General features: G+C 51.4%; 2 protein-coding genes across 4 annotated transcripts in view; both read right to left on the bottom strand.

The window, feature by feature from the left end:
* SPARC (secreted protein acidic and cysteine rich) overlaps positions 1-22,156 on the bottom strand; it is a 425,399-nt gene that overhangs the window by 11,807 nt on the left and 391,436 nt on the right. The gene's annotated exons all lie outside the window — the stretch shown is intronic.
* Positions 14,886-19,734, bottom strand: ATOX1 (antioxidant 1 copper chaperone). The gene is made up of 4 exons (XM_065644161.1): positions 19,581-19,734; positions 18,341-18,416; positions 16,842-16,999; positions 14,886-15,109 (listed from the first exon to the last, which is right to left on the bottom strand). The coding sequence occupies exons 1-3, from the start codon at positions 19,584-19,586 to the stop codon at positions 16,866-16,868; spliced, it is 216 nt and encodes a 71-aa protein (XP_065500233.1). The 5' UTR covers positions 19,587-19,734; the 3' UTR covers positions 14,886-15,109; positions 16,842-16,865.

Raw genomic sequence — 22,156 nt, 5'->3', positions numbered from 1 at the left:
TTGAGAGGGGCTGAGGCACCAGTCTGGGTGCTTTATTTTTCCCGCTGATGTTGCTGAGGATTTAGATGTCAACATAGGAACTGGCCTGTCCCGACGTGCTGGGCCGTGCTGGCTCCTGCTCTGTAGGACTCCTGTTACTTTGTGGTTTGTGATTCTTTATCAGCTCACTGCTCCTTTATCAGCTCACTCCTCATCTGGCTTTGCAGCACTTCTGCTGCACGTGAAAGAAACAGATGTAAGACTAAACATCCATACGACCAACAGAAATAAAAAATAAAACAGGAAGGGAAAGCAGAGGGGAAAGATAGGGAGCCATGAGAAACCATCATCACTTCCCGGTGAGATGGTAGATCTCAGGAGGCTGGTGGCAAAGAGCAAGAGAAGAGAGACTTCTCTACCCATTTCTTTACTTGGCTACACAGCACTCAAAAACCACCTCTGAGTGCTGATATGTGGATGTTGATATCACCCACAGAGACATCCATAAATACCCCACACAACCCTCTCAGGTCCATGTGGAGACCAGCTTTATGATGGTGTCTAAGACCCCATGGGTCTTTCTAATGCAGCAAACCACTTGTGGCATCTGGAGCATCTTCTCCTCCCACCACAAGTGTCCATGGCTCCAATGTACAGCTCAGTGCCACTCGCAGGTCCAGGTGGGCTCCAGAGGTCACACATCCCCTAAGCCCAAGTTTCATTTGCTTGATTCACACCCTGAGGAGTTGAATACTGGAGTTGAATGCTCTCTGCGCTGGATTAGTCACGGCTCGCATTGAAATCATACAGCTGCTGGTACTTCTCCTAAGGGAAAAAAAAAAAAAAAGACATCTGGAAAAAATTTTAGGGAGGAAAAAAAAAGAAGAAAAAAGAAACCACGTCTTTTCTAACTGACAACGTGGCAATTGCTCAGTGCTCTTCACTGTAGCCTGAAGCTAAGCCCTCTTCTAAGGGCTTAGACAAATGACAGTGCGAGAAAGATAATTATAACAGGGACTTCTTTACATACGTGGCAGCTTAAACCCTGGTTTGGAGCAAAAGCAAAAAGCAGCCTGCTATAGTGATGCAGTCACATCTGGAAACAGCCCCTGAACAGGGTGGTGAGCCCTGGGTGGGTGGGAGCGAGGAGTCCTCACGATCCTCCTGCCTGCTCGGGGTTACCCTGGACAGGAAAGGAGCACTAATTCCTAATTCGCTTTGCACATGGTGGGGACAGCTGGGTCCTGTGTCTTGTGCAGGGCACGCTGCCAGGCCCGGGTGTGCGTTCTCAGCCCTGGGATGGACGAGAATCACATAGAGAGGGAAACAAGAGCCTGGAGCAAATGGTTTGCTGCTTAATCTCAGCAGCTTTAAGAGGCTCCGTAAATGACTGGGAGCTTGCAAAGGAAGTCCTGAAAAGTCCTCTCCATGCTTATAAAGCTTAGCGGAACCATCAAAGAGATTTTGGAGTCAGGCTGCCAGGGAGAAAACTGGACCTCACACATGCTTTGAAGGGTGCCTTATGCCATCTGGGGCACTGGCAGGGCAGGAGGTGGCCCAAGTGGCCTCATCAACCCCAGGGTCCAGCTCAGGCTCTCTGACCACATGCCAGCAAGGTGGTTTGGGCAACGCTGATGCTCCTGGCACTTGGTCCCAGCTCAAGTGACCACACAAACTCCAATGGAAACAGGACAAGACCCCTCAAGGCTTGAACTCAGTTTACAGCAAAGCCAAGAGGGTTGCAGGGCTGGGGTTTGAACTCCAGCTAACCTCAGTTCAAAATCCAAATTTCTTCATCCCGTCTTAAGCCTGGTTGGGCAGATCTGGGCTGGCACAGTTGAGAAAACCCTGGTGCTCTCCAAGAGGAGAAATATTGTGCTGCAGGAAAAGGAGAGAATCAGGAGTGAGCAGCTTGGTGGAAGTGATACAAGTGGGATTAATAATCCTGCTGTCTCCTGCTCACAAATCTGTCAGTCTAAGGAGCCTTGCCTTCTCTTTGCTCTGGGAGGGATTCTCTAGTGAGTTGTTCTGGAGAGGATGTTTCTGCATTAATCGCTGGTGGATACCGCTGTGAAACAATGAACCCAAAGTGCATATAAATAAACAGGATACCCTGGAACCACTGCAGGAATGTCACTTACTAAGTCTTCATCACAGGGTGTGTGGCTGGAGCCTGGGTTCCTCACAGGCACAGGGCAGTGTGAGGAAAAGCAATGAGGTGGGAACCCAGTGCCCAGCTCAAAAAAAGGCAAGTGAGACAAGTAGCTACAGAGCAGACAGGAATCTGCTGATCCCAGGAATGTCACAGCTCACCTGCTACCTGTAACTCTGTCAGCAGGTCCTGCAGGAGGATTTCTTGTTTTGGTTTTTTTTTTTTCCCATTTCAGAGGCAGATCAGAGGCAGAAAGGCTGTGATCTGAACACCTGCACTAAGCAGTTGCTTGTCTACCAGGTGCACCATCTGTAAGGAGCAGGATGACCCCAAACTGCCTGGGGAACCTGCCTGAGGGTGGTTGTCTTTGTCACATATGGGGCAGGGACTTCTTCCCTGTGGAATGGGACTGTCCCTCTGTGCTCAGCAGTAAGGCTGGTCTAGATGGAGCAGACTGATACCCAAGGTCTCTTCCAGTGCTGGACCCAGAGATCCTGAGCCTCAGTGTTGTGCAGGTGGACTGGAAGTGAGCTGGCTCAATGGGGCAATGCAGGCAAACAGGGTACAGGCTCTATCAGAAGCAGATGGGGAAGGAGCAGTGGATGTCATCGCAGGTTTTCAGCTGTAAACCAGAGGTCTGCAGGGTGGGAGGGGAAGAAGTGCAGCTGTGCATGGCACTGTGGTGAGTCATGGCCTGGGAGCAGGCTCGGCTGCTGGGCTGGGAGGCAGGACGTGTTTGCTGGGGGATGGCTTGCTCTTTCCGTGATGTGCTTGGGGTCTCACAGCTGTCCCCTGGGATCTTCGGTGGGTGGCACTTCCCATGCCCCATGGGAAGGATCTCTCTCCCACCTCTTTCAAACTAACCCTGCAATGATTGTCTCACTCATTTGGAAATGTGTGGGGTTGCAGGCTTGGGAGAAGTGTATCTGTCCTTCCCGAAACCAAACTGAGCCCAAAGAAGCAGGTGAAAAAAGAAAAATCCATCATCTTCCTCAGCTGTGGTGCAAGCAGGGAGCTCTGTGTGCCGTAGCTGCCCCTGCGCTTCTCTGGATGCCTCTCATGGGCATCAGGTCTGAACATGAAATTGTGCCTGTCCCCAGCTGCGCCCAGCGTGGGTGGCAGATAGAGCCCCTCTGGCCACAGCCCCCCACCGTGTCCCTGCAGCAGAGACCCCCCAGTGCTGCCCGGAGCCGTCACACCAGGGACCAGCCGACGGGACAGGTCTTCAGCTGCTTTGAAGCTTCCACGCACAGTCTGGGCACATCCAGCCTGGCTAGGCCCTGTCCAGCCTCATTGCCCTTCCTAAATGATTTCTCTCTTGCTGCAAGGGTTTGTTCTCTATTCATCCCAAACATGGGGATGTTATGTGCCTGAATTACAGTCTGGTGTCTCAGCCCAACTTCACTTTTGCTTGAGACCTTGTGTTGCAGATGTGCCTATGACTTGCACAAAATAGAATAAAGTTTCCAAGGGAGAATTGCAGCAAACACCACTAACTCCAGGCAGTCCCACTTTGCTCCTGGTGTTTACCTAAGATGCACTTCTGAGTCCTCTTGGGCCTGAAAGATGCGGCTTGGCAGCTTTTGAAGGCTATGAATAGAGCTGCTTAAGGAAATAAACAAGAATCCATCTTCAAGCCCCTGGGACATGCAGAGAGAAGGAAGCTCCTGGGCTGCAGTGGCAGTTCTTTTGCATGGATAACCACAGCCTAAAAGTCTCTCCTGAAAGGCAGCCTTGATGGGAGTACCCAGGTGAAGCTGTGCCAGCTCCAGGACATCCAAATGCCATCTGGAAAGCAGTGGCAAAAACCACAGTCCAGGAAAAGACCCAGAAGGCAAATGCCATGGTTCATAAGGCTTTCTGGGGCCAGCTACCTCTGGTTTTTTTTGAGTCATGAGCATGAGGTCCTCTTAGAAAAGCTTAATTGTCAGGTGAGTTGGCTGCATACTTCACAATCACTGATAACCACACCCCTCTCAATTTAATTTAATCAGCTCAACCTTATATCTTGGAAGTGAAAGCAGCAGTTTTCCTGGGCTATGTCTTTGCTGGGAGCTCCTTGCTGATTTGCTTGGAACCTATTTAGACAGCTCTCCTGCTGGGGTGTGATGCTGTGGGCAGACTGGTGAGTGTCCTGTGGGGCTGCATGGGGAAGGGGCAGAACTGCCATGGATCAGGATCACGGCCAAGGAAAAGCAGGCAGCAAGGCCTGGTGTTGTCCCCAGCACAATTTGCTGTCTGTGGGAGCACAGGAGCTGAGAACATGGGCTATAAATTATGGCTGCCTTCGCTCCAGGCTTGTGCACATCTGGAGGTGAGGAGAGGGAAGGATGGTCTTGGGGAGGGCAAGGCACACTGGTGACAGGGAGGCTGGGCTGCCCATTAAATTAAAGTCTGGAAAGTTTAGCAGTTCCCTGTGGAGGCTGAAGAACAGCACTTTATTGTCCTCCTGTTAACCATCCTTGCTGGCAAAACTATCAAAATATCCCCCCTCTTGGCCCTGTCCCACAGTGGTTCAGTCTGTGTATGGCTCGGTGCTCCCAGCACCATCCCTGTCCCCTGCTAGCTGTACAGCCTGGCTGTCCTGCTGTTGCATAAGCCAAAAACCACAGCTTTGTGCCATGCAGAGAGATCCCAAGAAGCCACATCCCCTCTAGCACCACTCATGGATGAGCTATTACAGCATCCCTGGGTGGGAATCGGACTGTGCTGGAGCAACAGGGGGTGCCTGGTGTGCTTAGGCTACCCCCAAATTATCCTGCACATGTCCACCCTGAGAATCCACATTTTTCAATCTTTTGCTCTGACACGTTCTGCTTGAGCTGAACTCCCTTCAGAACAAGCCCTGGCTTGAGATGTACCAGGCGAACGAGCCGGGCTGCCGGATGCAGGAGGCTCTGTAAACAGGATGTCCCTTAAAGGAGATAAAATGGGATTGATTTTTGGCAACGTGCATTTGAGGGGATCCCACATAGAGGAAAAAGCGAGTCACAGGTAGGGTCAGAATCAAGCTAAGAAGATACAGAGGAGACAGTAGTAAATGATTTTTGACAGCAAGACTTTGGAGTGGGATGTCTTGGGAGACTGAGCCACCCCTGCTGCGAAGCAGCATCGCGAAGGGCTACTGGCAGAGAGGAGGCTGGGCTGGTAGGGGCAGCGCTGACAACTGCTCGAGGATTTTAGCATCTCATGACGCTGTGATTTACAAACATAGCCGGTCCAGGCCAACACCGAGAGTGAAAGCGCCGACCTCCCTGCCAAGTCTGCTTGCTGGCTTCCTCCAGGTCATCTCCAAGTGCACTTCTGGGCCCCTGTAAACTCCCCTGCCCAGACAGGATTTAAACCTGGGGAGTTCAAGTCCCTTAAAATTTTCCTACATTGAGCTATTCAGATCTTTATGGCCACACATGAATATTCAGCGAAGGAATTTGTTTCACCTGTCTGGAGTTTGATGGGATTTCATTGATCAGGAGGTAAAAGAAACCCAAGAGGACAGAACCCCTTTAGCTGAATGACAACACAGCTGCCATATGAGGGCATATGCAGAAAACAGCCTGCCCGTCATTGCTTCAGTGTGATGAGTTCTGGGGATCTCAATTTAGCCCTGAGACATGTTTACTTCCCTTCAGAAACCACCATCCTATTTTGCTGGGGTTTGGCAGGAGCCGGCGCTGTGGGCAGGAATAGCTGGGCTTTGGGAAGGCTTGGAGCTGATGTTGCACCACATCTTTGGGCTTGGGGCAAGGTGGGACATGGTCAGCCCCAAAATAGCAAGGTTGTGTGGGGTTCTGAGTGAGAGCTGTGACTTTCCATCCTGTGCCTGGCCCAGAGCTGGGTCCTTCCCTCGGGACCTTCTACTAAAATTAGCACTCCCCCATGCTATGTGCCCTGTGTCTGTTATCAGCAGCTGTTTAAGGAGATGGAGGGACCAGAACCACAGTTTAAAAAACCATCAGATTTGGAGAACTCCCATTTAAGCTTCTCTTTTATGGGAAAAACTGATGGAAAAAATTCTTGCCTGAAATCGAGCTCTGTGGAGAGGCCCCTGGACTCTTTCCTCTGTGATGCTGTGACTGCTAATGAACATTAATTGTAACAAGTATCTGTAAAGAGTAATCAGAAAATTACAGAGGTGAGACATGAGCATTGGTATTGTCACCTCCCCCAGCCCCTTAATTTCAGACTTGCAGAAAGGTGCCCAGCGCATCCTCTCTCCTGCGCTCACCTGTCCGCGCCATCCTGTGGAATGAGCTCGCCCAGGATTGATTAATGGGATTGAGTGGATTCTTAATGGCATGAATCTTCAAACAAAATTCTGTTATTTTCTTGGGAGGAAAAGGTGGAAACTGGGAAATTAGGGAAACACCAGCTTTCTCGACAAGTAGGATGGTGCAGGGAATTGTCTGGGCCTCTCTGGAGATACCCAGCTGCAAAACAGGAGAGAGACCACACTGTGCTTTGGGATTACGGATGGGCAGCTGGCACCACACCTGCATGGGGATTTTCACCTATTTCCTTCTATAATGTGCACAAAGGCCGATGCAGCTGTGGACACCAAGGGCATCCCTGCAGCGAGTGAGGGAGCTTGGCTCCCACTGTGCATAAGGGCTCCTTTCCTGCTCCTCTCCGCCTGGTTAACTCTGGAGAGCGAAGGTCCTTGCTGCCAGAGATGTGCCTGGGCTGACACCGATGCCATCTCTCTCAAGGTTTCCCCCCTCGCCCCCCTGCTGTTCTATCTTCAAGGAATTAAAAATAGTGAGTGCTATTGAGAGAATCTATGCTGCTTCTGGATGGAAATGGAGTTGCAAAGGCTGGATAGGAAGAGACATCTCTTTCTCTGTCCCCTCCCCAAATCCCTTCGTGTTCAACCTTTTCCAGAAAGTGCATCCCTCCCCTGGGCTTTGCTAGAGCTCTGTGGAAGAAGGGAAGGAATGAACTAATGGGCAGCAAGATTTCCCCTCCTGGCCCCTTTTTTCCCACCTACCTGGAGGGTGGTCCCAGGCTGACGTATTGGGGCGTGGGCTTCAGCTGCTTGCCCCCAGCCCAGGAGCAAATGCTGCTCTGCAAACCTGGGAGGGCCCATTTCAGCGTGGGACAGGGACACTGTCCCCCCCCTCTCCCCCACGTGCTGTGGGGCTGAGCCCCTGCCCGGCTGGGGACAGAGAGATGATGCCAGGCGTGGGGAGCAGCGCCTGGCTTTCATTTTCATGCACACACATACAAAGCAGTTTGCTTCTCTGGCAGGAATTGGCAGATCCTCTGTTGGGTTTGTAAATCTGGAAATAACAGCTGTAGTTTTTCTGTGTTATCCCACTCCAGGAGTGAATGTTAAAACCTTCCTGCACTGGGTTGCATTGGTTTGGGTCTATTGTTTCCCATGGCAAAGAGCGGTTCGTGTCCAGCTCCCCTTGCCTCAAAGTGGCTCTTCCAGCATCTATCCCAAGTGCAGCTCCTGCTGTTTGTTGGAGCGCTGGGCAGCTCATGGGGAAATTTTGTTGGCTTCTTGCTAATACAATCTCTCTGCTGAGCTGCCTGGCATGCAGCTGGGCAACCCCTGCTCCACTGGCATGCTGAGACCCTGTCTAGATGAGCTGTGGACAGACAGGCCCTGCCAGGGCAGACAGAAGCAAGTGGACAGCCGGAGGAGCTTGGAGACACTCGGCTGAGGTGGTTAGTGAGGTACAGGGGCCTCACCTTTCTGGTATTCCTCTGGACACACCAGGAATTGTAGTTCCAGCTGTCCCCAGCAGGCTTATGGTGGAGGTGGTGCTGGGTGGCCAGTGCTAGTGGCAAAGGATGGTAACTCTTACCTGGGGCTACACGTTCCTGTCTTCAGCACATGGACCCTTGGTGAGGAGCCAACAATGCAGAGCCTTTAAAGAGTCTAGAGATGGCCTCTTGGCTTCCTGTGCTCTTGCTTTCACTATACTTTGATATATTTTGACCTCAGGGCAGGGCAAGCTTGGAGGTCTGCTCGTGAAGCTGGAAAGCTAAAAATCCCCCAGCAGTTGTAAAGCCAGCGGGGAGGGCTCTGGATGTGCCACATCTCTGCTTTTTTGGCTTCTCCCCTGGCAAAGGACAGGCTGAATTAAGAAAGCAAATGCAGAGGAAACTGTGGAGAAATAAGAGCAGCACTGTGAGTCAAGGACGCTCTGGACTCGGTCCTGTCCTGGTTGCCCTGGAAATTGGATCGTTCCCACTGAGCTGCCTGCTTTGCTGGCTGCTCCTGGGAGGGCACAAGCATTTAGTGCTGGTAAGAGGCAGGGGAAGCAGGAGAGGAAAAAATAAAGATGCAAATACTGGCACTGGGTTTTTCTCTGTTGAAGGGATACCCCAAGCTCTTTGCCCCATGCCTTTGCAGGCATGATGTGAAGAATGAGCCCCCACCAGCTCAGCTGAGACACAAAGGCAAGGCAAAAGCCAAAGGACTGTAGAATCTTTGTTCAGCAGCACGAGCCTGCAGTGCGGCTCCTCTGCCAAGCCTGGGAGGTCCAGCCCCAGGGACACCAGGACTGGTCCCTACAACACCATCCCGAGCAGGCAGCACCCCCAGCAGCCCCCCACTGAGCCCTGTCTGCCCTTGAGACAGCCCCATGTCCCATGCAGACTTCTGATGCAATCAGTGGGATCACCCTGACAATAGCTGTGTGGGTTGGGTTTTTATAAAGCTGTGCACAACAGATTAAGCCAGCAGCCCTGTTATGATTGCTGCTCATTGTGCTCTGTGCTGACGCTGTCTTCTGTGGGCCAAGCTGAGCAGGACCTTCAGAGGGCAGTGAATTTGGTTCATCTGAAATGAGGCAGGAGGGTGGATTCCTGCTGCATTCATTCACAAGGGAATGAGCTGCATTAGTTTTAACATTTAGAGAGATGGTCCTGCCCTGGGAATTTCATACCAGGTGGGAACTGTGGAGAATTCTGAAATGCTGCAGCATCTTGCTTCTGGCTATGTCCTGCCTCAGTGAGAGTACAGCAACCCACTGGCCTGGACTGGTGAGGAGGAAACTTGAACCCAGCTCCATAGCACCCAGCAGTCTTCAGGGAGGTGCTCAGGAACAGGCATGATGAGCAGAGGGACAATAGCAGGAAGGGCCAGGCTGAAGGCTCCTGCCTGCACAGACCAGTTTCCCTTGTCCCTTCCAGGTGACTTGGGACAGGTCCATGTAGTAGAACAGTCGCAGAGCAGATCTGCTCTCCCCAGAGCAGCCAGGGACCTTGCATCGTGTCTTGTGTATCCCACAGTGCCTCTGAGCGAGCTCCTCACGCATGAGATCTGCCTCTGTATCTGCTCTCCATCACTGCCCCAAAATGCCACCGCCTGCAGCAGCTGTGGGGCTGTGAACCTCGGCTCTCCAGAGTCCAGTAAATTAAACCTCAGTCCAAAAGGGGCTCGGGCTGTCTTTTGCAAACAGAGCCAGCACAAAAGCTGCCTTTCTCCCTCTCGTTTGACTTTGTTTTCCCTCCCTCCCCATGTGCTTTTAGCCAAATGGTTGAATAGCTTCAGTATATACTGTGGGAGGCTAAAGCCAGAGGCTGGAGGATGCAGAACAGCAGTGCCCTGTGGCTGCTGCCTTCCGGAGAGGCTGGGAACTGTTTGCTACCCTCGCTCTGTAATCCAGCCTTGATCACCTTGCTGAACCCTTGGAGAAAGCAGCTCCAAAAGAAAATATTTGTGCTCTGGCTAGCACACGTGTGCACACTTCCTGGTCTTGAAGTCCTTTATTAAGTTTGGTTTTTGTTTGGTTTTATATTTTTTTTTTCTGTTTATGCTGCCACAGTGTTGGAGGGGGAGTCTGTCAGGTCCCCGTGTGTTTTGCTGTTTTGGAAAATGCAATGTGGAAAGATGCCTGTGGTGGTCCCACAGGGAATCTCTGTGTATCAACAGGGTAGTGGGAACCAGCAAGAGCCTTTGGGGTTGTTCTGTACGTCAGCGCAGCAATCATCGGGACAGCTCGGCACATCACACGTTACAGGGTGGCCTCAACCCAACAACAACGAAGATTGGGTCTTTGTGGACCTTATTGAAAAGATGTAAGACCAGCAATTTATTTCAGAGTGACCACCAAGCTTTTTCCAGCCGGCTTGAGAGCTTGAGTCCCTCCAAGGGACCATGTTATCCACCTGTTTCACCACGCTTGGCCTCCATCAGCAGAGATGTACAAGCACTTAGGGTGATGCTCGTGACGCCCAGCCCAGTGCAATGGAGACCTCCAGGTCCGGCTGTATGGCTGTAGCTCAAAGAACAGCTGGTCAGGGCAACATTGCAGATGGGAGCCTTGTCCCCAAGAGCTTGGGGCTACGATCCTGCCAGTAAGTCACACATCAGGCTGCTCATCTTCAGCTCTGCTGCTGCTGTGCCTGGGCTGGGAGCAGGCAGGCAAGCGATGGTGGAAGCCTAAGGCAGATTGTTTCTTACAGCAAACATTTAAAAGCAGAATAAGACTAGAAAATCTCCATCTTTTGGTAATGAATCCCCTGTGTTAACAGTCTTAACACCCAGACACCACACGCCTGTGGAATTCCTGAGATTGTTGCAAACTGAACCCTTCATTCCCACCCTGAAATTTCACAATTTACCTCTCCAAGCAATCAGGGATCACCATTTGCAGGCACCAAGGGGGATCTCCCATCCCTTCTCTGCTTTCTGCAGCCTGCAGTGGTATTTTAGAAATTCTCTCATTTACTGGGTGGTTCAACTGAGTACAACTGCTCCTTTGGCTAAAATCATCCCCTGCTTGTCATCTTGTAATTAGAAAGCAGCGAAAAGCCAGTGGTGCTTAACGTGGCTCTGGGATAACCAAGGCAGCTTTTTCATTTGTGGATAAAGGACTGGGCTTCGGAGGCTGTAGACTTTTCCACTGAAATCAGATTTTGGTTTAAAAAGCGGGGAAACATAACACTGGGTGAAAAACAACACCCAGACACACAGCACTACAAGAAGGTCAATGCTGCAAAAGCGATGAGGTAGGTGAGAAAAGCAAATGCCTTCTATTGGAAACACGACAGGGGGGAAAGGCAAAGATCATTTTGAGGCAGAGAAATGAAAGAACTTTTAAAGCTGGGCCCTCTGGGTTTGCCCAGTTCTTACTGGTGCTGCAGTTAGAGGCAGTTCATGGGTGCTCACAGTTCAGCTGGAGCTGGGTTGAGAACCTCGTGAAGAAACCAGAGGTGAAATCCCACTGCTGGGAGGACTTTTTCATGGGTGGCAATGCAGGGAATTGCATCTCACCAGCCACCTCATCCTGCAGCTGGCAGGGCCGACATGTCCCTCTTCCAGCAGGTCACTGGTATGTCCTGCAGTGTCAGGGTGTCTGGGGTACAGGAAAGCTCTTTTTCCAAGTGCCACCCTTTCCTGTTTGCATTGCAAACTGAGCATTTCCTTGTCTGAAAATGGCCTCATGGCCTCAGTGTCTGGCATTTGTTTCCTGTGGAAATTATTGTGATCACATTTTCTCTGCAGGCTTGTTGGGGTCTCTCTCTCTCCATGATGTTCAACCTGGGGGCCAATTTCAGGCCAACCTGATGACTGAAGATTTTGAAGGTCTTGAAGTTGGGCAGTGGTGGAGCAAAGAGATGCTGCTGAGGTGCTGTCTTATTCTTTTAGACACTATTAAGGAGTAGTTTTTTCTCCCAAAGCTCTTCCATAAGCATCTCAGAGAGCCACTCTGCAGGTCTGCTGCTGTATTGACTTGACCATCCTTCCTTAACTCCTCAGCCCAGCTGTAATGAGCCCAAACCCAGGCCACACACCAAAGCAAGGGCTGTCACGGGGTGTCATTACTCAGCTCTGGCTGCGTGTTGGTGGGAGAGGTGGCCTTTTGTGAGGGACCCTGTGCTCCTGGAGAGCCACTGCTTCAGGAGCACTGGGGCAGAGCCTCCTGCTCTGGCTGTCCTGGAGGCAGGACCAGCAGTTCGTCTTCCCCAAACACCTTGTCTTATCCCGAGGAAAGGAAAGCAGGCAGAAAGAGAGCCTCTGGCAGATTGGTCTGGTTGAAACATCCTGTTCCCCGATAAGCCTGTGAGGTTGGTGGGGGAGCACATGCAGTGCTGTCCTGCTGGGCTTTTGGTGGAGAAAACAAGCAGCAGCTTGGGCACCATCCTCCAGCCCTGCTCTAACAGGCACCATCCTGGTTCTTTGGTATTTTCACTGAATGTGCCTGGAGTGCTGGGGTTAGCAACCATCACAGCGCTTCACTCCCCTCGGCTCGGGGAGGAACCCTCGCAGCTCCCTTCCCTACTCCACAGGGTGGGGGTGAGGAAGAGGGATGCAATGGGAGGGTCTGAGCACTGAGGCCACTGAAAGAAGGCTGAAGCTGGGCTCACAGGAGCCCTCGGTGCTTTCCCAGCTGCTCATTCTCATCAGCATCCTCAGCGTATGGCACCAGAAGTGGCCTATGCAGACATGTCACCCCTCTGTCCCCTCTGCTCTGGGACACTGAGTGAGGAGCAGCACGTCAAATGCCATGAGCCATTAGGTATGAAAGCCCACAAACACTGCATACACAATCTCTATAGGAAATTAAGTGGCAGGGGTACCTCAGGAAAGTGTCTGTGGCCAGTCCTTGCTGTGCTGTGCCCACAGGGAAATTGTAGGGGCTGTAAATGACACAAGGTTGGCACTAGGAACTAATGGCAGCATGGAGCACGGCACCCTAATGCAATGATTGCTTGCTGTGAGGGACAGTTAGAGACATTTCTTAAAGCCCAGGGCAGGGACCAGGAGGAGAAGGGTCCGCATCACTGCTCCGGTGGCTGGAGACCAGCTCTGGCCAGGCTCTGTGAAGGGTGGCTCCTCTCTCCTCTGGACGGCGTGTATTCCCACCACACTCTGCAGCCAGCATGGGGTGACCACAGCTCATCACTGCAGCCAAGTTCCACCCAAAGCTGCAATGTCATTTTTTTGCAGAAGGCAAGACCTCATGGCAATGTCCAGCCCTTCCATCCATGCTGAATGGTGGAAGGGAGGTCTGGGAGGCTGCAACACTGCAGATGGGTGCTGAAACTTCAGGTATCTGCGCGAACCTCCTGGCTGGCTGCAGGTAGGAACCTTTCTGTGTCTGGCTCAGAGATAAGCGGGCTTTAACCAAAACAGGGTTCAGCAGAGCAGGGAGAGGAGAGCAGAGCAGCCGGGGGAGTGTGGTCAGCATAAGCTGCAGCCCAGACATCAAGGACGAGCAGCCTGGTTTACAGCAAGACAGACTGGGAGTTTTTCTCTGTGGGCACAACATTGCTGGTCCCACCTGCCAATTTGGTAGAGAGCAAGCACCACAAGGACTACTGGCTGCGAGGCCAGCTGTGCCACCATGTGCCATCCAGCTCCACGCCAAACCCACAGCACACGTCCTCCCTCCAGCCCACTGCCCCCAGAGCAGAGCCACTGGGCAACCAGCTGCTGGTGGATGCACTGGCCATGCTCGGGAGGAAGCTGAAAGCAATAAATAACAACTGACATTGGCAGATGCTCAGACCAGCAAGGGTGGGGGGCCAGGGAAAGAGATTCACTCACTCGCCTGGGACCCCGGAGGTGTCTTGCCGTGCATGTGAGTGCACAGGCACAAGGCAGAAATAGGTTGTGGTTCTGGGCCTTGGCTCTGGAAACTTCCTACCACTTGGAGATTTTAAAGCAAGAAAACAATGCAGTGATGTTAGACTTTTATCCTTTAGCTTCCCTTAAATTAAAAAGTAATTAGGTGTATGCAACACATTCCTTGAAGTGTCTCCAGCTCCTGCAAGTGCATCTACAGCAATTAAGATCAAGGTAAAGAAGGACTTCGAGGTATTAAACCTCTCTAGGAAAGAATAAATTGCAACAATGTCAAAAGTAATCTCAATTTACAAGTGTGAAAAATCTCTTAGAGTAACCTTTTCCTTCAAACTTTAGCTGGCTTTCCTTTCTGTAGTCACAGGTCACATGTAACTGGTAGGCATGGAAGGCATCTCCCAGGTGAAACAAGAGACAGACAGCAGACTGGGACCGACACACGCAATCCTTTCATTGGGCTGAAACCTGAACTGAATGTACGGGGGTTGGGCAAATCAACAGTATAGCCTGTAATACTCGTCACTGACCTGAGAAATAAGAGACCTTGGAGAGAATCCCACATTCCTTCCTCCATCCCTTCTGCATTTCTCATCAGCACAGGGGTTCTCCTCTGTCTGTGGGTGCATGTAGCACCTGGGGATCCTGCCCAGCATCAGGGCCCTACAATGCTATTACCTATTTGGTTTAAATTTTATAGGTGGGCAGGGAAGGGGGCAAGAGGAACATTTGCTAGGGGGACTGATCCGGAGTGATTTCTCACATTTTTATGGTCATGCAGTGCCCTAAAAAGCACTGTACTAAACCTATGCTGAGTCCATGTTCCCTGTTCCTGCTTGCAATTTCATTGGCCTTTGAGCTCAATCATGTTGCTGAGGTCCAGTAAATCATGGCCTCATCTAGTTTTAAAGGACACTTGCTTATCCTTGACTTACAGGGGCTGTAAGAGTCCCTTCTTCCCAGCACTTGCATCCCAAATGGAAAGTTCATCTGTTTTGCGATGGAAAGACAACTGCCAAGACACAGATTCCCTGCATTTAAGTGACGTTCAAGCTCAGTTCTCCTGAGACGTGTCCCTCAGGCAGAGGTTGCAGTCAGCAATTTCCTGGGAGACCCGTCTTGCATGTAATGGGTAGTTTCCCGTCCCTTAGAGCCATCTCTTTTACAGAAAAACCACTTAAAGCAGTACAAAGACACACAAGACACATAGACAAGCACTGAAAGATAGAAGCAGCACCTTGATTTACTGTGGGACTAGAAACAGCATATAACCTCCTTCTCTACATCTCTCCACTTTTAAAGCCCAAGATACAGCTGTCTCTTCCTGCCAGCCCCCTGCTTTCCAACAGCTGGCAGAGTAGTAAAGGTCAAATGACAGAGCAAGCTGGGAGATATGCAAACAGTTAAGCCATCTTTTTGCTGAAGTCATGTTTGAGTTCCTGCAAAATAAATAAATAAAGAAATAGATGTTAAAAATACCAAGGCACAGAGGATACAACGTTATTCAAAGATGCCCTCTGCCGGTCACAAGCCAAAGAAACGCCATCCACCTGAGCTCTGTGCCAGTGATTTGCAACTTCCCTCACTCCTTTTATAGGTGAACCTCTAAAAATATTCCCTATGGAGGGAAATGTGCTGTAAAACTTAAATTTAGTGTTTTTTCCAATGACAGCTGAAGTGTTCTAGCAGGAAACTACTAGCCAGGGCAGTCCAACCACCCGCCTCCTTTGTTTTGGATCATATGATCCTTGGGTAAGTCAAATAGCTTGAGTTAAAATCCAATAGGAAAACAAAAGCGTCAAGAGAAACGTTCCGCCAGGTCAGCCAGCTGAGCTGACTCCCTAGCTGCCTAGATGTAATATAAGGAAAGTGGTGAGATCACAGGGCCAGGGAAAAAAGGGACACATCCACGTTATTTGAGCCTGGCTTTGCTGTGATGGTTAACTTTGCAGGCAGCTGAGACACAGTCCACAAGTCCCTGCAAGTTGAAAACAGCTCTTGCAGTCAATACTATGAGCTGAAAACTATTTGAGGCACTAATCAGTTCAGAGCATGTTACTCTCTCTGTTTTAAACAGCAATGTTATTTGATTAAAGCTATGATTTTAAACAATTTCTAAGAAGTATTGGGAGCTTGCTCAAATGATACAAATTGCAGATTTTAGATCTGTTAAGTCTATTAAAACAATGCAGATCTATTGCACATGCACACACCGGTATCAGCTCAACTCTTTCTTGTATCCGTATAATTTCTGCTAGTGCAAATCTCTAATTTAATTTACTGACTGAAATTAAATCAGCATGAACTGGCTTCAGTGCATTTGTGCTGGGTATTTGTGATGATCAAACTAGACCATTTTAAAACAATGTAACTGGATTAGAATGCTCCACTGACAGAAACAAGCTCTTAAGAGACACAATCTTGGACACTAAAAACCAGTATATGCAGTGAGGGGGCAGACCCCTCCTCCCACTTCATTCTTTTCCACTGAAAATGAACCCTGTCTGCAAAAACATTTCACAGTCAGGAAAGAGTTCTGTACATGTTCTCATAGTGCTGTGACTCTAGGAAAATTGACAGGCTGCAACAATCAGGTTATCTTTGGGACAGATGTCCTGTTGGCCAGGTACTGTGCATCAGGAGCTACTCTGAAACCCAACATGAGGGTCCATGAGGGTGCTGCTCTTTTTCCGTCCTCTAGTGGATTAACAGTGATATCAGCAGAATCAGATGTTGGAGGTTCTTGTGCCAACAACCAACCCTCTGCATCGACGTACTCACAGGGGCCTTTGTGTCCCATCGCCCTCCCTGGTATTATTAGGGGCCACCACACTCTCTGGTCAGCTGGTGAATGTCTTTGGGACTTATTTTCATGCATGATATGCTCTGGCAACTCTAGGTTCACCTGGGAATAGCACACGGACTGTGTTCTACCTCTCCACTACAGCCATGGCTGGGGTCACACAGGCTTTGCAGAGTAGCTAAGGGGTCCCACATGGAAACAGTGCTGGCCGTACGTGGTCCTGCTGCTTCACCAATATGAAGGGTTTACTGAAGCTGGACCTGCAGGTCTTTCCTACTTTGTGCTTCCCAGGAAGCAGCCTGTTTCACTGGGAGAGCTGGAAAAAGCTCAGATCTCTCTCTTCAGCATTTCATACACCTGGTATATACCTAGCCACCTCACACCAGGCAAGGCTACTGCACAGACTTCTTCCCAAGGTAGGAAGCGTTCTTTCCAGTCTTCTTTAGGGTTTCCAATAGGGTGTCAACGTTGTGCTCCGAGTCAATGCACACCTTCTTGTTGGGCAGGTCAATATCAAACTGGACACCTACAAAGGAAAGGGAAATAATTTGGCACAGCTAGAAGCAGCCAAATGGTGTGAGCACATTGGAAAGTTCACCTTCACACATTTGTGCTCCCAAGGCCACCAGACAAATTTATGTGTGCCTCCTGCCAGCAAACCCTGATGCCACCACCAGCCAGCACAACCAAATCGGTGTCCTGACAGCAGTGGTATGAAGTAAGCCAGATCTATAGATCTGCACCAGGCACCACAGCTTCTCAACTGCTTTTGTCTGCTCACACCACCTTGGATCAACACAATCACTCATGCAATAACCAGAATGAGTTGGGTTTAAACCAACCACTATAATCTCCAACTAGCTCAGCCTGTGCTGTGGTTTAGCATGGATAGGGACTAATGAGAGAGTTAGTGTAGAGGTTAGGACAGGGTCAGGACAGGTTTCCTCAGTGGTGATACCAGTTAACAGCAGGAGGAAAAAGGCATTTCCCATGTGGATTTCCCAGTAGTAGCTAATAAGGGTGAGCCACTCTCAGCCCAGTGAAAGGAACTGGACATAAAGTGTCTATCCAGCCACATATTTTCAGAAAACTCCTAGGTATGTATCAGCTTTGAGAGCTCTGCCACATCATCACATGAGGCTGATATTGGCCAGTATGTTGAACAGTGATGGAGGTGCTGACAACCACACACAGAAGAAGGATCACCACGGCCTGATCATGGGGTGTGGAAGAAGTTGCAAGACCTTCACCTTGGTGACTGAAAGCTCTTCTCATGCGGTGAGGACAGAGGAGCAGGATGACAGGTCCTCACAACTGGTGAGTGCAGGCTAGATCCTTCTGTCTTGATAATGCCAGCGTAAAGGAGGCATGGGTTAGAATTTTCCAGGCGGTATTAAAAACAGGCTATGTAGGCAACCACCCAATGCTCTGCTCAGCAGCTCTTCACTGTGACTGCTGATGACACATCTAGGGAAGCACCACAGATACCCACGGCCTCCTTGGGAACACCGCCCGGCAAGACATCCACCTCCCTTCCTTCTGGCAGCCTGAGCGGGGTCTAAGTGTCGTTCCCAGTGGGTTCAGGATGAGGCCCTGCTGAGTCAGAGACACTTGCAGCCATGGCAGCTCCTCTCTCTCTTGACATTTCTCCAAGGGTCACAAGAGTCCTGCTAACAACCAGCGACTCGTTGCTGACTAAGCGGTAGGCTAGGACCAGAGCGGGGAACAGAGGTTTCCAACCAGCTGCTTTCAGCTTTCACCCACAACATTACCCTCACAAGACAAAGGACTCCAGGGCAGTGACGTCCTGCCCCAGAGCTGGCATTGCTTCAGCGAGCTGGTTGTCACACACCCAGCACTGACTCACCTCCCAGCCTGTGCAGGACGCGGGTGACTGCATTAGAGCAGCCTTCACAGGTCATGTCCACAAAGAACTCGTGTTTCTGAAAAGAGGCAGATGAGGAGTCAGGGAAGGTGCAGCTGGCAACGCACCATGAGCACTCATCCTCCACAATTTTTCCTTGGAGAGGTGGGTTTAAATCCTGCCCAACCAAAAGGTCCACACATGCCACTACGGGATCCTCAGCAAAACCGAGAGCTCTTAGTGCTGCTCCCTACGGTGCCCTTGTGCTGTCCCTCACAGCGTAACCCCAGGGGCCTTTGGGGACTGTCTGGCCCCTGCTCAGAGCAGGACCACCGTCAGCGCGGGTGGATGGACTCTGCTGGACTCCCTCCACTTGCCGGCGGGAGTCCAGGAGAAGCAAGTCTCCTGCCTCCAGATACCCTCTGTCCTGACTTAGTCTGCAAGGTTTTTGGTGCTTGCCCACCCTATTCTTCGTGCGTCGACAAAGCCTCTAGTCCTCAACATAACACACTCATAAAAATAGCAACAAAACCAAAAATTAAGGAACATTAGTGCTGTTGTTTTCATCCCACCCCTCCACTGGGGCCTCAGTGTTATCTTTATTACTTGCGAGAGATACCGGGTCAACATAATGTGCTTGCCTGTAACACTAAGCATTGCGTTCAACCTTTAGCACCAGATGGATCCTAATTTCCTTTTCTTGCACATGCTTTTTACTTTCCTTAAAAAAGAAAAGTAAAGCTGTTTGGTTATTTATTTATTTGTTTGTTTGTTTGTTACTTGCAGCCGATTATTGCTTTTTGTTCAGAACCACCTTTGCCCCCCCATCCCACCCAGTTCACCCTGGAGTTTGGGAACGGCTTGTTGCCCGTAGGATTTCCCAGAGTAGTTATCATTTTTCTGATTTTTATTTCACAAATGCCCCACATGCTCTGGGGGCTGGTGTGCGGGAAGGGGCCGCGGGATGGGGCAGGAGGGCTCCCAGCGCAGGGTCCCCCGCCCCGGGCTGTCCTGTGCACCCAAGCCCCGCTGGCTGGGGGACCCCGCCGGCTGCTCCCGGTACGGGCAGCGCCCTCCCTGCCCCACCGCCTCCCCCGGCCCCACACAGGCCTCTCCCGGCCCCCAGCCTGCCCCGATGCCCGACGCAGCCGGGCCCAGGCGCTGTCCGGGGCCGCTCGATGGCCGCGATGGGCCGCCCCCGCCCGCCTCCCCCCGGCCCTGCACCCACGGGCCCGGCACCCACCGGCATGGCGGAGCGTGGCGGCGGCGGCTCCCGGCTCTCGGCGCGGCGCGGAAGGGGCGGGACGAGCCCGGCTCCTGAGCGCCGAGGCCGGGCCTTGAGCGCCGGCCCCGCACAGCGCCCCCGGGGCCGCGAAGAGCCCGGCGGCCCCGCACCGGCGCCAGCCCCGGGGAACCGGGCCTGCCCCTTCCCGCACACCGGGGCAGCGGCGGGGCGGACCACGGCCCCTCTCGGTAACCTCGCACGGGCGGAACCACGCCGGCCGCCTTCATCTCTAACCCCGCAGCTCCAGCCAAGACGGGGTTTCGGGTTTTGCAAAGCCACCCGTGGGCTCACCGGGGTGAGCCCGGGCAGGGCAGCGAGGCCTGAGGTGGCTGCACAGGGGAGGTTTCAGCACACCAGGCGTTTGGGAGCCGGTGGCTTCTGTTTGCACTGACATGAATTGGCGTCAGCCGTGGGATGCGGGTGTTCAGACACTCTTTGGCCTGTTCTTCACGCTGGCCAAACTGCTTTTAGTAGCCTTTTGGGAATGGCGGTTTAATTCTTAGGAGGATTTTTTCACTGAAGTGCGGCCCCACTTCTCACGGTCGTGTTTCTCTTCCCATTCTTCTGATACTAAAATGCCGCCAGTCCTCGCGAGGAGATGCGGCGAGGCTGCGGCTGGACCTGTGCCTCTGGGTGAGGATGAAGCCAGAGGTGGGAGGAGGGCTGAGGCCATTGTAAGGCGTGAGGTGCCAGAAATGGTTAAGGAGAAAGTGGTGGAGGGTTTGTACCCGGTGTGGATCCCCAACTGCTGCCAGCACCTGCCCGTGCCAGGCTGAGGATCAGCGCAAAGTGGCAGTGGAAAGTGGGAAGGCTCATAAAGATGGGGCACGAGGCTTGAGGGTTGGCTGGGCTGCTTCAGAAACCTTGTTTCTCTCTTGTTTTTGAGGTTTTTGAGATTTACTGGCTTAGGAGAGCTCTGGTAGACTAGATTATTGAATGAGGGAGGTTTGGGGGGAGGTGTCTCTACTTCAGAGTAGGATGAGAGGAAGGATGGTGGTCCCTGAAGACGTTTGTGTGTCTGCTTTGAGGTGGTTTGTTGTGTTGTTGGTGGTAAAAAGCTGGCAGAGCTGGTTGGGGGGGTGGTATTTCCTCACCACATGCTGGGCTTCAGCATCTTTCTGTTAAGAAGCCTAACCCGTAGCAGGAAAAATAACTGGGGTATTTCTGGTTATTTGCTATCACATCAACTAGAGCTGCGTCCTGGGATGTCGGCTGGCCTTGGCTAACCCTTCCTCTCGCACTGAGCTGATGCTGAAGAGGCTGAGCCCCTGCCATGAACACTAAGCAGAATGGTTTCACATCCTGCAGCATTCTAGCTAGGCTGATGACACTGCTCTGCCTAAGATGGGACACATCTTCAAGGTTCCTAGTGTCTTGTCTCTGACATGGCCCTGGCTAAGTTTTAGGGCAGAGATAAGAGAATTGATGCTGGGTGGCTGTAAACAACATTAAAAGCAATTCTCCTTGTTCTAGATACGTTTACGGATCCTGTTACTGGACATTCTCTTTTATCTCCAGAGTGCTTTTGGAGTAACAAGTGAGTCTGATGTTTCACTTGCATCTCCTTATCCTTTGGACTAATGTCCTATTCTCTGATGCTCTAGTTGTGTTGGTCCCTGCTCACTGCAGGGGGCTGGTCTAGATGGCCTTTGAAGGTCCCTTCCAACCCAAACGATTCTATGATTCTATGATGCAAATGCCTTTCCTTCTGTTGCATGGGTGGAGCAAGGCCATTCGTTTTAATGCCCATAGCGCCCTTTTGTTGTAGCGATCTTTTTATAAAAGAGGCATTACCCATCCCTCTGTTGCTCCGGAGAGAGGTGCCTGGGGTCCCCTGGCAGAGTTTATTTTGGATGGCTCTAGTGCTGGGTCACTGGTCTCATGTTAAACTTTGCAAAAGTCTGTGCTACTGATTTATGAACTGGCAGATTGCAATGTGTCTTAGTCTATAAATAGCTGGGGTGTGTAGGGGGAAGGATATTAATGCTGAGCGTGGCCCCATGCCAGTCCACTGACTGTATCTCTAGCTGCAAGGCATAGCCAGGGGGGTTTAGGCAGCGTGCAGGGATATGGTGGTGGGGAAGGAAGTCACTTTTATAGAGTGATATACATCTCTGACTGCTTCGTGTCATACATTTGGGATGGGACGTGACACAAACAAATGGAAAGTCTTCCGGGAGCTGGCTGGCTCAAGCCGACTGTCTGAGTCCTGCCCCCCCACCCCACTCTCCTCAGGCATTCTACACCAGCACCTGCTGGTGAGGAAGGATCTGTGACCCTCAAAGCCTTTCTCCTCCTTTGCAGGACCACTTGGGCATTGCAAGGTGCGTTAGAAAATGTTCTTGCTTGGCTTGTCTTTCCTCTGGGGCAGATCATCCATCTGTCTGCTTTGCTCAGAAGTTGTGAAGGAAAAGCTGCCTCACGAGTGTCCCGGGGATGGGCAGGGGAGGCCAGCCCGTTTATCTAGCCTGGAGATGGTGACCACCATCTTCCACCTTGCTTGAGCAGCTGGGCTTGTTCCTGGTGGAGGTGGA

Source organism: Caloenas nicobarica, chromosome 13 (genome assembly GCF_036013445.1).
Source record: "Caloenas nicobarica isolate bCalNic1 chromosome 13, bCalNic1.hap1, whole genome shotgun sequence".
Lineage (NCBI taxonomy): Eukaryota > Metazoa > Chordata > Aves > Columbiformes > Columbidae > Caloenas > Caloenas nicobarica.
Note: the sequence above shows the minus strand (reverse complement) of the source record. Positions and strands in the feature narration are given on the sequence as shown.